Source organism: Notolepis coatsorum, assembly GCF_963971535.1.
Source record: "Notolepis coatsorum genome assembly, chromosome: 1".
In the NCBI taxonomy this organism is placed as follows: Eukaryota; Metazoa; Chordata; class Actinopteri; order Aulopiformes; family Paralepididae; genus Notolepis; species Notolepis coatsorum.
The window spans coordinates 244,785,450-244,798,741 of NC_140165.1; the positions used below are offsets into that span (position 1 = coordinate 244,785,450).

General features: G+C 48.5%; 1 protein-coding gene across 2 annotated transcripts in view; it reads left to right on the top strand.

The window, feature by feature from the left end:
• The window catches only part of ulk2 (unc-51 like autophagy activating kinase 2), a 103,657-nt gene that overhangs the window by 71,313 nt on the left and 19,052 nt on the right, over window positions 1-13,292 (top strand). For both annotated transcript variants that reach the window (XM_084327560.1, XM_084327561.1), the window contains exons 15-18: window positions 3,967-4,116; window positions 9,449-9,597; window positions 9,779-9,895; window positions 12,934-13,262. In XM_084327560.1, coding sequence (XP_084183686.1) covers window positions 3,967-4,116; window positions 9,449-9,597; window positions 9,779-9,895; window positions 12,934-13,262 — 745 coding nt within the window. The remainder of the gene's footprint in view (window positions 1-3,966; window positions 4,117-9,448; window positions 9,598-9,778; window positions 9,896-12,933; window positions 13,263-13,292) is intronic.

Sequence of the window (13,292 nt, forward strand, 5' to 3'; positions counted from 1 at the left end):
ACATGGGAGAGAAGGTTCTGGTGGAATTCAACCCCAGGCCAGTTGGCCTACATGTGAGCACTGAATCGAACCCCTCGAGGGGTACGGTTTGTTTACGGGGCACCATTTTTGGACCAAGGCAAAGCCTCGACCCAGCGTGCATTAACCTGAGCTCACTAGCTAATTAGAGAACAACCTCATCTGCGCCGCTTCCTCTGGTCTGGCGTGTTGACTGATCCGGCACCTGACTGATCTGCTCATCTTTCAACCGGACACAAGAGCCCCCGCTGTCGCCTCCAATGCATCATGGGAAACATCAAAGCAATGAACAGTCTGTCTCGACTGGTTCCCCGGGAGGCATTTTTAGGAAACCGATGACGACGATTATCGCCACAGCGGTCGTTCCCTCACACATTAAGCTCAAAGCCTCGACCTGGAATCTAAATGGATGCCCCTCCCTCAGAGTGAAGAAGAAGAAGATGGTAGGGTAGTTATAAGATTATGAGCAAGATTCAAGATTGTTTATTGTCATGTGCACAGTTAAACAGACAGTTTTGCCGTACAATGAAAATCTTACTTTGCTAGTCCGCCCTTCACACAAAATCACACAATACATAACAATTTTTTTTACAATTTAAATACAAGCGAGTGCTAAAAAAACAAGGGAAAAATTGATATTTTTTTAAAAGGATATAAGATATATACAGGGCACAGTGAGTAACCTTGCACGTTCCGATTAACAGTGTTTACCATATGAAACGGAGGTGACAATGGGTCACAGCAGCAGTTAGAAAGTGTCTTTAGTGATTCATAGATAGTTGCTGCTTTGAACCTCGACATCGCTGAACCCAACACCACCACGCGGAGCGGAGCCATGACACGCGTGTTTACTGAGTAGCTAAAAACAGATCTTTATAGGCAGTGGAAATATGACACTGTGCAACGCGTGTGATGCTATTCTGCACTGTGTGTGTGTGTGTGTGTGTGTGTGTGTGTGTGTGCGTCGGCTCGTCAATAAGTCTTTGCGTGAGTAAGTGCACACTCTCCACTCCACATGGTCAGATCTATGTATAGATGAGCTAGTGTCATCTCTGTGTGTTTGTGTGTCTACAATATCGTATCCGTATGTCTGCGATATCGACGTACGTATGTCTGCGATATCGTATCCGTATGTCTGCGATATCGTATCCGTATGTCTGCGATATCGACGTACGTATGTCTGCGATATCGTATCCGTATGTCTGCGATATTTGCGTTCCTCCGTTTTGGAGTGGCTTTGGAGGAAGAGCAGTCGTCTGGTAATCCGGAGGTTCCCGGTTCAATTCCCGCTCCTCCCCGGGCAGCGTGTTCGAAGTGTCCTTGAGCGAGACAACTTGACCCCTGACTGCTCCCGATGAGCAGGTCGGGACCTTGCATGGCTGCCTCCGCCGTCGGTGTGTGAAGGTGCGAGTGAATGGGTCAAATAATGAGGAACAAAATTGTAAAGCGCTTTGGATAAAAGCTGTTACAAGTCAAATTGTTTTCATGTTCAGTGGAAAACACAGCTCCTTGTTGACGTCTAATACCGTCCTCGCTGTGTCTTTTCACTCCAGTGTAATCGTGTCCGTGTGTTCTAAGTAAATAAACGCCCCCCCCCCCCCCCCCCCCTCCCTTCCTCGTGTCCAGATCTGCATGATGAGTGAGTGAGTGTAGGAAAACAAGGTGAATGTTGTGCTAAAATAAACACCTCCCGTCGTGACGCCATGTCCTGTTCCACCCTGATCTGAGATCAGAATAGACCTGCCGCTCAGCTGGCAGGTGTTACACACACACACACACACACACACACACACACACACACACACACACACACACACACACACACACACAGGCTCTTGTCACATTCTTGTTGCTTGACGCTTTGCATTCTCACTGTTTCTTAACTATGTCTCAGAGTCACTCTCTCTCTCACTTTCTCTCTCTCTCTCTCTCTCTCTCTCTCTCTCTCTCTCTCTGTTTGCCTCACTTGTCGCTCAGTCTTACTCTGTCTCTCACCTTCTCTCCCCGTTTCTCTCTGTCACTCTATCATCTCTCTCTCTCTCCTCCCTCCATCCATCCATCCATCCATCAACCTATTCTTCATGTATCTTTCTCTCTCGTTCTCTCTCTCATGTCATTACTTGGAGGCCTTCTGTCCCACAGCTAATACACACACACACACACACACACACACACAGGCAGGAGCAGAATCACATCCTTGTTCCACATACATGTCCCTTGGTTGTTTATGCTCTGTGTGTGAGAGAGAGAGGGAGAGAGGGGGAAAGAGATGGAGAGAGAGGGAGAAAGAGAGAGATGGATAAATATAAAGAGAGAGGGGGGATAGAGAGAGATATACTGGGGAGAATATAGCAGGGTGTTTGAGGAGAGGGGCAGAGTGAGATGGAGGGAGAAAGAATGAGCAGATAAGGAGAAAGGCTGGACAGGAGTAGGTGGATTAAGGAGAGAGAGAGAGAAGGAGATAGATAGATAGATACTGGGGAGAATAGAGCAGGGTGTTTGAGAGAGAGAGAGCATTATTGATGTTGGGCTGTAGAGAGAAAGATGAGGGATGGAGGGGAGAGAGAGTGAGAGAGAGTGTGTGAGATAGCAGCTGCAGAAGATGAATGAGGGGATGGCAAGGAGCGACAAAGCAAGAAATTGAAAGAAGAAAAAAAAGATGGAGAGATTCAGTGAGAGGGAGAGATGGAGAGAGAGGGGGAGAGGGAGAGAGAGAGAGAAGACACTCTTTTGCTACAGTGCTGCCCCAAGCCCCTGGGCTGCTTGTTTAAAAAAACAGGTCAGTGGTGATGCACACTGGCATACAGATTCTCTCTCTTTCTCTCTCTCTCTCTCATCCCCCCATCTCTGCCTCACTCCATCTCTCTCAAAGAAGGAAGCCCTGTCGCCCCTGACCTACAAACTTGTCTTTTTTTTTGTTATGAAGGAACATCATGTAACATAACCGTCCCCTTTACGCCTCTGTTGGACATCGATTCAAGCTTTTAACAACCTTTTCTCAAACGCTTTTTCTTCTCCACAAGCTCAAGCGGTCCCTCGACTGTTCTGAGAACAACCGATGCCGTCTGAGTTGTTCTGAGAATTCGCTCAAATCAAACAAAGGAAGCCCTTTGTGGCTCGGAGGAAAGTGTGTCTGTAACCCGCCTGGCTCACGTGTAACGCTCGTCAGCCCCCCCCCTCCCTCTGAGCCTGCCCCTCTTTTGGCTCATTACATAATACTGCTGATACACCAGCTCTCCTCCTCTTTGCCTTTCTTTATGTTCTTTGTGGAAATGAAACACCCCCCGGGCCCCCCCCCCTTATGGGTCGCCCCGTCATGACTGTTTGGTCAGGAACATTTTGTACCCTTTGGAATTACAAAGGAACGCAAATGAGCTGAGCCCTGCCTCTTTCTCACTTCCCCCTTCTGTGTCTCTGTTACACAGAGAGAGAGAGAGGGAGAGAGAGAGAGACGGAGAGGGAGAGAGAGAGAGAGACAGAGAGAGAGAGACAGAGAGAGTGAGAGAGAGAGACCGCCCCGCACGTGCCATTGGCCCAGCCCCCACAGAGCACAGCGGTTAGAGGGCCGCCCCCTAACCACCCGCCCCTGCCAAGTAACACTCTCCGCTCATTGGCCGGCCACTGGCTGTGTACCTCGTGTGTTTACATAGAAGCCCGGCCCATGTGGAGCTGAGCCCGCCCCCTCGGTAGCAGGGCTGGACCTCGGCTCCTGCCTCAGTTCACTGTACCGTCTGCTAGGAACAAAACAAAACAAAGACCCGTGGTGCACCAGAGGGCTCCAGCTAGTTAGCTCCAACGTCTTTTTTTTATTTGACTGTAAACCGCTACCGTTTGGGACTATCGGGTTACCATGGGTGTGGACACCCCCAGAGCCCTGGAGCTGCCGTGGAGACAGCAGCCCCGGCAGGACTGGCTAACGGCGCACCTCTTGCCCTTCCCTCCCTCCAGGCAGCAGCAGCAGCAGCCGGGACAGACGCCCCTGGTGTCCCCGCGGGCCGAGACCACCCCCATCCCGGTGCCCACCCAGGTGCGCAACTACCAGCGCATCAAGCAGAACCTCTCCAGCAGCCCCACCACCACGCTCTACGGCTCCCCCAGGTAAGACGCCCGTCCGCCCGGGGAGGGTGAGAGACGCAGGGACGCTCTGTGAACACACTCTGTAAACACACTCTCTAAAACAAGGTGCTAATGATCCAGCCTCCATGCAGTGTTCAGTCACAGGCTTGTTTGGTCTCTTCACGTGTGTCTTCGTGAGCAGAGCCATTGATTGATTGATTGATTGATTGAAAATTGTATTAACAGATTGCAGAATGGGTACAGTACAGTACAGCTCAATACACACAATTGTTAAGGGGATGCAGACCAGAGAAAGACTTTCGTCTTGTTTACATCAGGGTCCCCCATTTTCAATTCATCATAACATAATATATGACATACATGACATACAGGTAGACAGTACTGTGTAAGGTGCTAATGATGCAGTGTTCACTGTTTAGTCACAGGCTTGTTTTGTCTCTTCACTTGTGTCTTCGTGAGCAGAGCCTTGAGTCACCGTCGGGGTGGGTATTCGGTTAGGTAGCGACGACAACAACCGCTCGCCGTTGCATCAGCTGTAGCCAAGTTTCACTGAAAGTTACATCAGCTGTGGGTCTTGCTCTGCCAACCTGCTGTCATTCTGTGTGACAGGATGTGTGTTAAGACGGAGCAGATGGAAGAGGGAGAGGAAATGATGGGGGGCGGTGGGGGGGTTGAATGCCACCTCCATTCACAGTAAGATGAGCTCTGCATGTGGCTCCCTATTGACGATCTGTTGTCTGAAGTGATAATAAGCTATGGCCACAGGGGAGCTAAGCCTTTGTTGCTGTTAATAGTCTGTGTGTCATACTGTAGCTTATATCTGTTTATAGTATGTATGGCATATATCTGTTTATAGTCTGTGTGGCATACAGTAGCTTATATCTGTTCATAGTATGTGTGGCATACAGTAGCTTATATCTGTTTATAGTATGTGAGGCATACAGTAGCTTATATCTGTTTATAGTATGTGTCCAACTTATCAGCATTGTTTCAGTGATCTCTGTGTGTATGTTTCTACACGTCACACACATGTATGCGTCTTAATCTAATCCCCCCCCTGCGATGGTTGTCCGTACCTCTGAGGATTAGCCTCAGTGTTATTTTAGGAGCACCACCTTGTACTCTCTCGGTCTCCCCCACTCTGCTGCACCTCCTGCGGCCTCCACAGCCTGGACCCCGGGTACGACTCTGGCCGAGGCCCCCCCCCCCCCCCGTCTGTCTGTCCAGGGATTAGTATTCCGTGTCACACAGACACCCTGTCCCTTTGACCCAGCGCAGGCCCCTGTCGGTGTGCCAACAGCGCTCGTGCACCGGGGAGCTTAGAGCCTTGCAAACAAGACACCTCCAAGAGTACTTTGGCAATATGCAAATGTTGGATCATTTCTCTCTATTTTTCTTTGCCCCTGACGGACGGGCAGGTGCGTTGTTAATCCCCCAGCGGGCGATCAAGAAGCCACATGTTGCAGTCAGTCACGTTTATTCAAAGCGCAGTTCTAGGAAAACGAGCGTCACAGCTGACTTGAGGCCGAGCAGAGCTGCAATTTACCCAGTCGGTTTGTTTCCAACATGCTTGTGAGTCACGTGGCGAGCAGCTGTGTTGTGAGGTCTTAGCTGTGTTGTGAGGTCTTAGCTGTGAGGTCTTAGTTGTGTTGTGAGGTCTTAGCTGTGTTGTGAGGTCTTAGCTGTGTTGTGAGGTCTTAGCTGTGTTGTGAGGTCTTAGCTGTGAGGTCTTAGTTGTGTTGTGAGGTCTTAGCTGTGTTGTGAGGTCTTAGCTGTGTTGTGAGGTCTTAGCTGTGTTGTGAGGTCTTAGCTGTGAGGTCTTAGCTGTGAGGTCTTAGCTGTGTTGTGAGGTCTTAGCTGTGTTGTGGGGTCTTAGCTGTGAGGTCTTAGTTGTGTTGTGAGGTCTTAGCTGTGTTGTGAGGTCTTAGCTGTGTTGTGAGGTCTTAGCTGTGTTGTGAGGTCTTAGCTGTGTTGTGAGGTATTAGCTGTGAGGTCTTAGCTGTGAGGTCTTAGCTGTGTTGTGAGGTCTTAGTTGTGTTGTGAGGTCTTAGCTGTGTTGTGAGGTCTTAGCTGTGTTGTGAGGTCTTAGCTGTGTTGTGAGGTCTTAGCTGTGTTGTGAGGTCTTGGCTGTGTTGTGAGGTCTTAGCTGTGTTGTGAGGTCTTAGCTGTGTTGTGAGGTCTTAGCTGTGTTGTGAGGTCTTAGCTGTGAGGTCTTAGCTGTGAGGTCTTAGCTGTGTTGTGAGGTCTTAGCTGTGTTGTGGGGTCTTAGCTGTGAGGTCTTAGTTGTGTTGTGAGGTCTTAGCTGTGAGGTCTTAGTTGTGTTGTGAGGTCTTAGCTGTGAGGTCTTAGCTGTGTTGTGAGGTCTTAGCTGTGTTGTGAGGTCTTAGCTGTGAGGTCTTAGCTGTGAGGTCTTAGCTGTGTTGTGAGGTCTTAGTTGTGTTGTGAGGTCTTAGCTGTGAGGTCTTAGCTGTGTTGTGAGGTCTTGGCTGTGAGGTCTTAGTTGTGTTGTGAGGTCTTAGCTGTGAGGTCTTAGCTGTGTTGTGAGGTCTTGGCTGTGTTGTGAGGTCTTGGCTGTGTTGTGAGGTCTTGGCTGTGTTGTGAGGTCTTAGCTGTGAGGTCTTAGCTGTGTTGTGAGGTCTTGGCTGTGTTGTGAGGTCTTGGCTGTGTTGTGAGGTCTTGGCTGTGTTGTGAGGTCTTGGCTGTGTTGTGAGGTCTTAGCTGTGAGGTCTTAGCTGTGTTGTGAGGTCTTAGTTGTGTTGTGAGGTCTTAGCTGTGAGGTCTTAGTTGTGTTGTGAGGTCTTAGCTGTGAGGTCTTAGCTGTGTTGTGAGGTCTTGGCTGTGTTGTGAGGTCTTGGCTGTGTTGTGAGGTCTTAGCTGTGAGGTCTTAGCTGTGTTGTGAGGTCTTGGCTGTGTTGTGAGGTCTTAGCTGTGAGGTCTTAGCTGTGTTGTGAGGTCTTGGCTGTGTTGTGAGGTCTTAGCTGTGAGGTCTTAGCTGTGTTGTGAGGTCTTAGGTGTGTTGTGAGGTCTTAGCTGTGTTGTGAGGTCTTAGCTGTGTTGTGAGGTATTAGCTGTGTTGTGAGGTATTAGCTGGGTTGTGAGGTCTTAGCTGTGTTGTGAGGTCTTAGCTGGGTTGTGAGGTCTTAGCTGTGTTGTGAGGTATTAGCTGGGTTGTGAGGTCTTGGCAGAGCAGTTTGTCCTGGCAGCCGACCGACAGCCCGCTGAATAACTCAGGAAGTGAGCGGCAATGAAAGGCAGCCGGTTGAAATGAGAGTCAAGAGGAAGAGGAACGAACAGAACAGCCAGTGGGTTGACCAGTGGAAGCCAGGGCCCTCATGCATCAACGTGTTCTACGCACAGATCTGTGCGTAACCCGTGCGTACGATCATTTTTAAGCAAAGAGTGGGATTCATCAATTTGAACTTGAACTTGACTTCGTGCGTACATCTACGCACAGGTCAGACCTGGCGTACCTCGCGCCCAGTGGTAGAATATATTATTACAACAAGGAAATGAGCTTCTGTGCATAATAACACTGGATGTTCTGTATGAACCGTAGTTCATTATAGTTCATTGTAAGATAGCAACAGTAGTGTAATTATGGTCAAAACCCTATAAATAGCATTTGGAATAATAGATCTTTCTCTCAGAATGAATGCAGCATGGTTTATATAGCGTTATCGGAATATACGGGGTGTAGGCTACTGACTGACTGCGCTCCGCGTAGCTTGATTGATTGATTGATTGAAAAGTTTATTAACAGATTGCAGAATGGGTACAGTACAGTACAGCTCAGTACATACAATTGTTAATTGGGGATGCAGACCAACTTTCGTCCTGTTTACATCAGGGTCCCCCATTTTCAATTCATCATAAATCATAAAGCTCAACTCGTTATTATTTTGCGCACAGACCGCCGAAACACGGGAACGTTTTGATTATATTTAAGAGGCTTTACGTTAAACGAAACAAGTGGAATTTCGAAGCTGTAAGCAGAATAAGTCATATGAATATAGTGTTCTTCCCCCTTTTTACTGTACAAGAAAGAATAGAAAACGCATTGCAATGACACCATGCAGATAGTGGACAGACTATATGATGGGATTCAAGTTCGCGTTTTTGTTGCTCATAGAAGTCATAGGCATGCTGTCAGAGTATGATATCTTAATCAAACATTCTAGAACATTTGTCGTCACAGATCATGTCCTAATAGAACATAGGCTATGGCATGGATCGTGATATTGTGTGGACTGTTATTATTACTGTACGGCGGTACCACCCATTGTGACTACAGCCTTGAGTCCCGCACACAAACATGATGGAATTCAAGTTCATGTATTGAAAGGCAGGATACATCATACATGCAGTGAGATTCATTGTTCTTGTATATGCTCTCGTATTATATTGTTTATATAGGCTACCCAATACTGACATCAAAATAGATTGTAGTATGCCTCTAGAAATCATATGCAGCAGGTAGAAAATTGACGGGAGATCCATCGCGATTTGGAATAGAATTGAGGAGAACTTTAATCCGTGGGTATTAATCAAACAACACGGGAAAAGGCAGTCATATTCCAGCGCGGTCTTTATTAGCCGACAACAAAATAGATGCCTCTAAAAATCATATAGCCAATCGAACACAACTAATAAAGGCATTCATATTACAGCACGGTTATAATGACACACAACCAACGCCAAACAGTGGTCAACGAACGGTCTTTATTAGTATTTTGAGCTGTCCAGGCAGAATTGCAGCAATGGTCTTAGGGAGCCGTTGATATCTGACATCACCGTTTACAAGTCCGCCTTTTATTTATCCCATAAATCATAATACGCGATAGTGTCTTCTTGGTTCGACAGCAGTGAATTCTCCGTGGAGTTTCTCGGAGTCCCGCTCGGGTCGGTCCATTATTTCACATCCCATGGGGGGTGTTTCCTCATTTTCATGACCATATATGGATAATCATGCACGAGCATTGACGGTAGAACAAAGTGGTATTCATCAACACGGCAGGGCATAGAGCCTGCGTACGCACCGTGTGATGAATCCCGACTACCCTGTGCGTACACTAGTTCTACATTCCGTGCTTACGTGTGGAAGTAGGTCAAGTTCTACGTCCACGTTGATGCATGAGGGCCCTGGTGTTTTATTGAACTGTTATCTTTAACAACATATAAAACAATAGTTCAACAAGTTGAACATGATGGATGAAGTTTTGTGAAAAGTCATGTGAAAAAGCATGTGAACGTATCGTCTGTTTTTTCCGATGGGCTAACGTGATTGTGTGTGTGTGTGTGTGTGTGTGTGTGTGTGTGTGTGTGTGTGTGTGTGTGTGTGTGTGTCGTCTTCTAGGTCCGGTACGGTGAGGCGGTCCAACACCAGTCCCATGGGGTTCCCCAAGACGGGCTCGTGCTCCCCCAGCAGCGCGGCTGACGTCCTCCCGACGGTCAGCAGGCGGCTCTCCATCGGCAGCTCCCGGCCCTACTCCCCCTCCCCGCTCGGTAAGGACATGCCCCTACATGTCTCTGTGCGGTGTGGACATGCCCCTGCATGTCTCCATATGCTAACGTGAGCTAAATCTTGAGATTTGATGGATATAGAGGACAACTTTTTCAGTACTTGAATGTGAGTTTGAACTTAAGACGAAAGGAGGAATTCAGTCGCCTGTTTTGTCCTTCGCAGTGGGCACCATCCCGGAACAGCTGGCACACTGCTGCTGTGGACACGCCATGACGGGACACCCCCAGGGACACCCCCCCCAGGGACCCCACGAGTCCCGCAGTCGCAGCTCCTCCGGGGGTGAGTTCACCTGCAGGTCGACAGCTGCTGCGCTTTGAGAGCTCCCTCTCTCTCTCTCTCTCTCTCTCTCTCTCTCTCTCTCTCTCTCTCTCTCTCTCTCGACACAGTAGGACTCGGGGCGAAAATGAATCGTTTAGAGAAACAAGGAGATGAGGTTGTCCGTCTTGAGCGCCGTGTGAATGAACCCAGCTGAGGGCAGGAGAGGGGTCACATACCACACGGGCACGTTCCACACGTCACACAGAGGTCCTGGCAGACGGACCGCTGCGGCTCTTCATCAGGGTTTCTGGGGTTAGGCTGATGTCTTCTTTTAATGCTTAAAAGGCCACTGGGGCTAAACAATTGGTCACAGCCAAAGCATTCTCTCAAAGAATAAACATTTTCAAGGTAAACACTGACGCTCTGTCAAAAGGCAATAATCTCTCTCTCTTCCTTGTTCTGTCGGCTGTTTATTATTGTCTAAAAGGCCCACGAGTCAAGTTTATCTTTTTCTATATATAGACCGTATATACATGTCACTGGTCTTCCATTAACACTGCAGACATTCTCATTGACACACACACACACACACACACACACACACAGAGATACACACTCGCCGCCCACGCATGTCTCACGCGTCTCACTGTTTGTGGCAAGGGGGTTTGTCGTCATGGAAACCGCTCTGTGGAGGAGAGGCTGAACTGCCTTACACCACCTCGGTGCAGAAACAAAACGACACCGCGGCCAGCTAGGCTACAGACTAGTACTTTGGCCCCTGTTTCTGAAGCCATAAACATCCACTTTATGACCTAGAAAGGAGAGCCAGTGGAAGATTTCAGGGTCTTCCGTGGCCAGTGGCAGGTCTCCTGACTGCTGCTATTTCTGCCCGTTTGCAGGGGAGTGGAGGTTTGTTTTTGTCAGACTTTAGGGCCACCTAGTGGTGAGAAGAAGAATAACGATCAACTTTATTGCTCCATGGCGGTGAGCAGGTGTAGCTTTAGTCTCCTAGGAGACCTGGAGCAACAGAACTCAGCAGACACTATTACAGATCAGCTTTGTTCTACAACAATTACGCACCTGATCAGTTCTGATGATTGCTTAGGTTGCTTAGTGCAGGGGTTCCCAAACTTAACGGTGTCAGTGAGCCGCAACCCCCACTATTATAGGAGAAAAAAATATATATATAATAATAATAATTTTTTATTTATTTTTTATATAAATGGAAATGTATGGTTGAAACATGCAAACGCACACACACTAATAAGCATTGGAGGCTTTTAACCAGGGCCGGACTGGGGAAATCATTCAGGCCAGGAAATATAGTGCCCCAGTCAGGCCACTTTTTAAGCAGGGGGTCTGGGGGTCCCCCACCAGGAAATGTTTTGTTACAAAGACTTCATTTCCTGCATTCTGGTGCAGGCATTTTTTTATTTGTACCCTTTAAATGCCAGTGTTTGTGATGGCATCACAAATTATTGTTAAAAAACAGGCTAGCATATGTATGATTAGCAACAACACAGATTTGTATGGATTTTCAGTTTTTTTGTAATTGATAAAAAATACAATCTTTTATTCAACGTCAGCCCTGATCATAACACCACATATTCATGTTATAATTCTAACCCTTTAAATGCCAGTGTGTGTGATGGCATATATTTGCAATATATCAAATGCAAAGTAGATTTTTCTGGGGGGGATTATTACAGGCTAGCATGTGTCAATGATTAGCAGTTTTTTGTAAGGGTCCCGCCTCCACCAATCACATCCAGCTCCCTTTGTGTGTGTGTGTGAGAGCAAGAGAGAGAGAGATAGTTCTCCAACTTGTGTGAGTTGCAGTGATCTCCTGGTTGTTCCCCACCTGCGCTGGTGCAACTAGAAACACTTGCCTGGCCTGCTTCTAAGTTCAGTGGCCTGACTGCATAATTTTTTTTTGACATCTTAAAAAAAAAAATATATTTAATCATCTGGCGACCCCCCCGCGGTGGGTCGTGACCCCGACTTTGGGAACCCCTGGCTTAGTGGACCAGTGCACTCTAGGTTGCAGTGCAATCTTGTCCATCCTGCCAGGATGTTGACAGAGTTAAAGTCAGTTTATGTATTCAATAAGTATCCATGTTAAAATCTTGTTCATGCATAATTGATCCTTGAGGATTACACATGACAGTTATTAAAAGAACACTTACTTCCAATGTAGTCTTCACTTCCTATTTTATATGACTCAACATTCTCAACATCATCAACGTATGACGTACTATATGTCAGGGTACCTTGTGTATACTGTTTACTTTTACACTTACTCATGGTATATATTCAGATTCTAATTCTTTATTGCCTATATTTATTGTAATGTATAATATAACCGGTACAGACCCTCATCCATACCTTTTGTTTACACTGTTTATTTTTCTCATATTTTTATATTCAGAGTTAATTATATTGTTTACACTGTTACACACGAATTTCCCCAAGGGGATCAATAAAGGAATATCTTATCTTATTCTCTCTCTCTCTCTCTCTCTCTCTCTCTCTCTCTCTCTCTCTCTCTTTCTCCCTCTTTCTCTCCCCCCTCTCTCTCTCTCTTGCCCCCCCTCTCTTTCCCTCTCTCTCTCTCCCCCCCCTCTCTCTCTCTCTCTCTCGCCCCCCTCTCTTCCCTCTCTCTCTCCCCCTCTCTCTATCTCTCTCCCCCCCTCTCTCTCTCTCTCTCTCTCTCTCTCCCCCCCCTCTCTCTGTCTCTCTCTCTCCCCCCTCTCTCTCTCCCCCTCTCTCTCTCCCCCCTCTCTCTCTCTCCCCCCCTCTCTCTCTCTCTCTCCCCCCCTCTCTCTCTCCCCCTCTCTCTCTCTCCCCCTCCCTCTCCCCCTCTCTCTCTTTCTCCCCCCCCTCTCTCTGTCTCTCTCTCTCCCCCCCTCTCTCTCTCCCCCTCTCTCTCTCCCCCCTCTCTCTCTCTCCCCCTCTCTCTCCCCCCCTCTCTCTCTCTCTCCCTCCCCCCCTCTCTCTCTCCCCCTCTCTCTCTCCCCCTCTCTCTCTCTTTCTCCCCCCCCCCCCCCCCCCCCTCTCAGGCTCTCCGGTCCCGTCCTCCCAGCTCCTGGGGACCCGGCTGCAGAGCTCCCCCGCCCTGAGCGAGGCCCACCAGACCACCTACCAGACCACCAGGCACAAGCTCCACAAGCAGCTGTCGGACCCTCTGCAGCCCACCTCCTCCTCCAACTACCCCTCGTCCGGCCACTCCCCCCAGCTGGGCCGGCCCGCCAGCCTGGGCACCTCCCCCCAGCTGGGCCGGCCCGCCAGCCTGGGCACCTCCCCCACCAAGCACCTGGGCTCCTCCCCGCGCACCTCTGATTGGCTGCAGAAGTCCCCGCTGCCCACCATCATTGGTTCTCCCACCAAGGTCAGCTGACGTGCTAACGAGCTGGTTCAC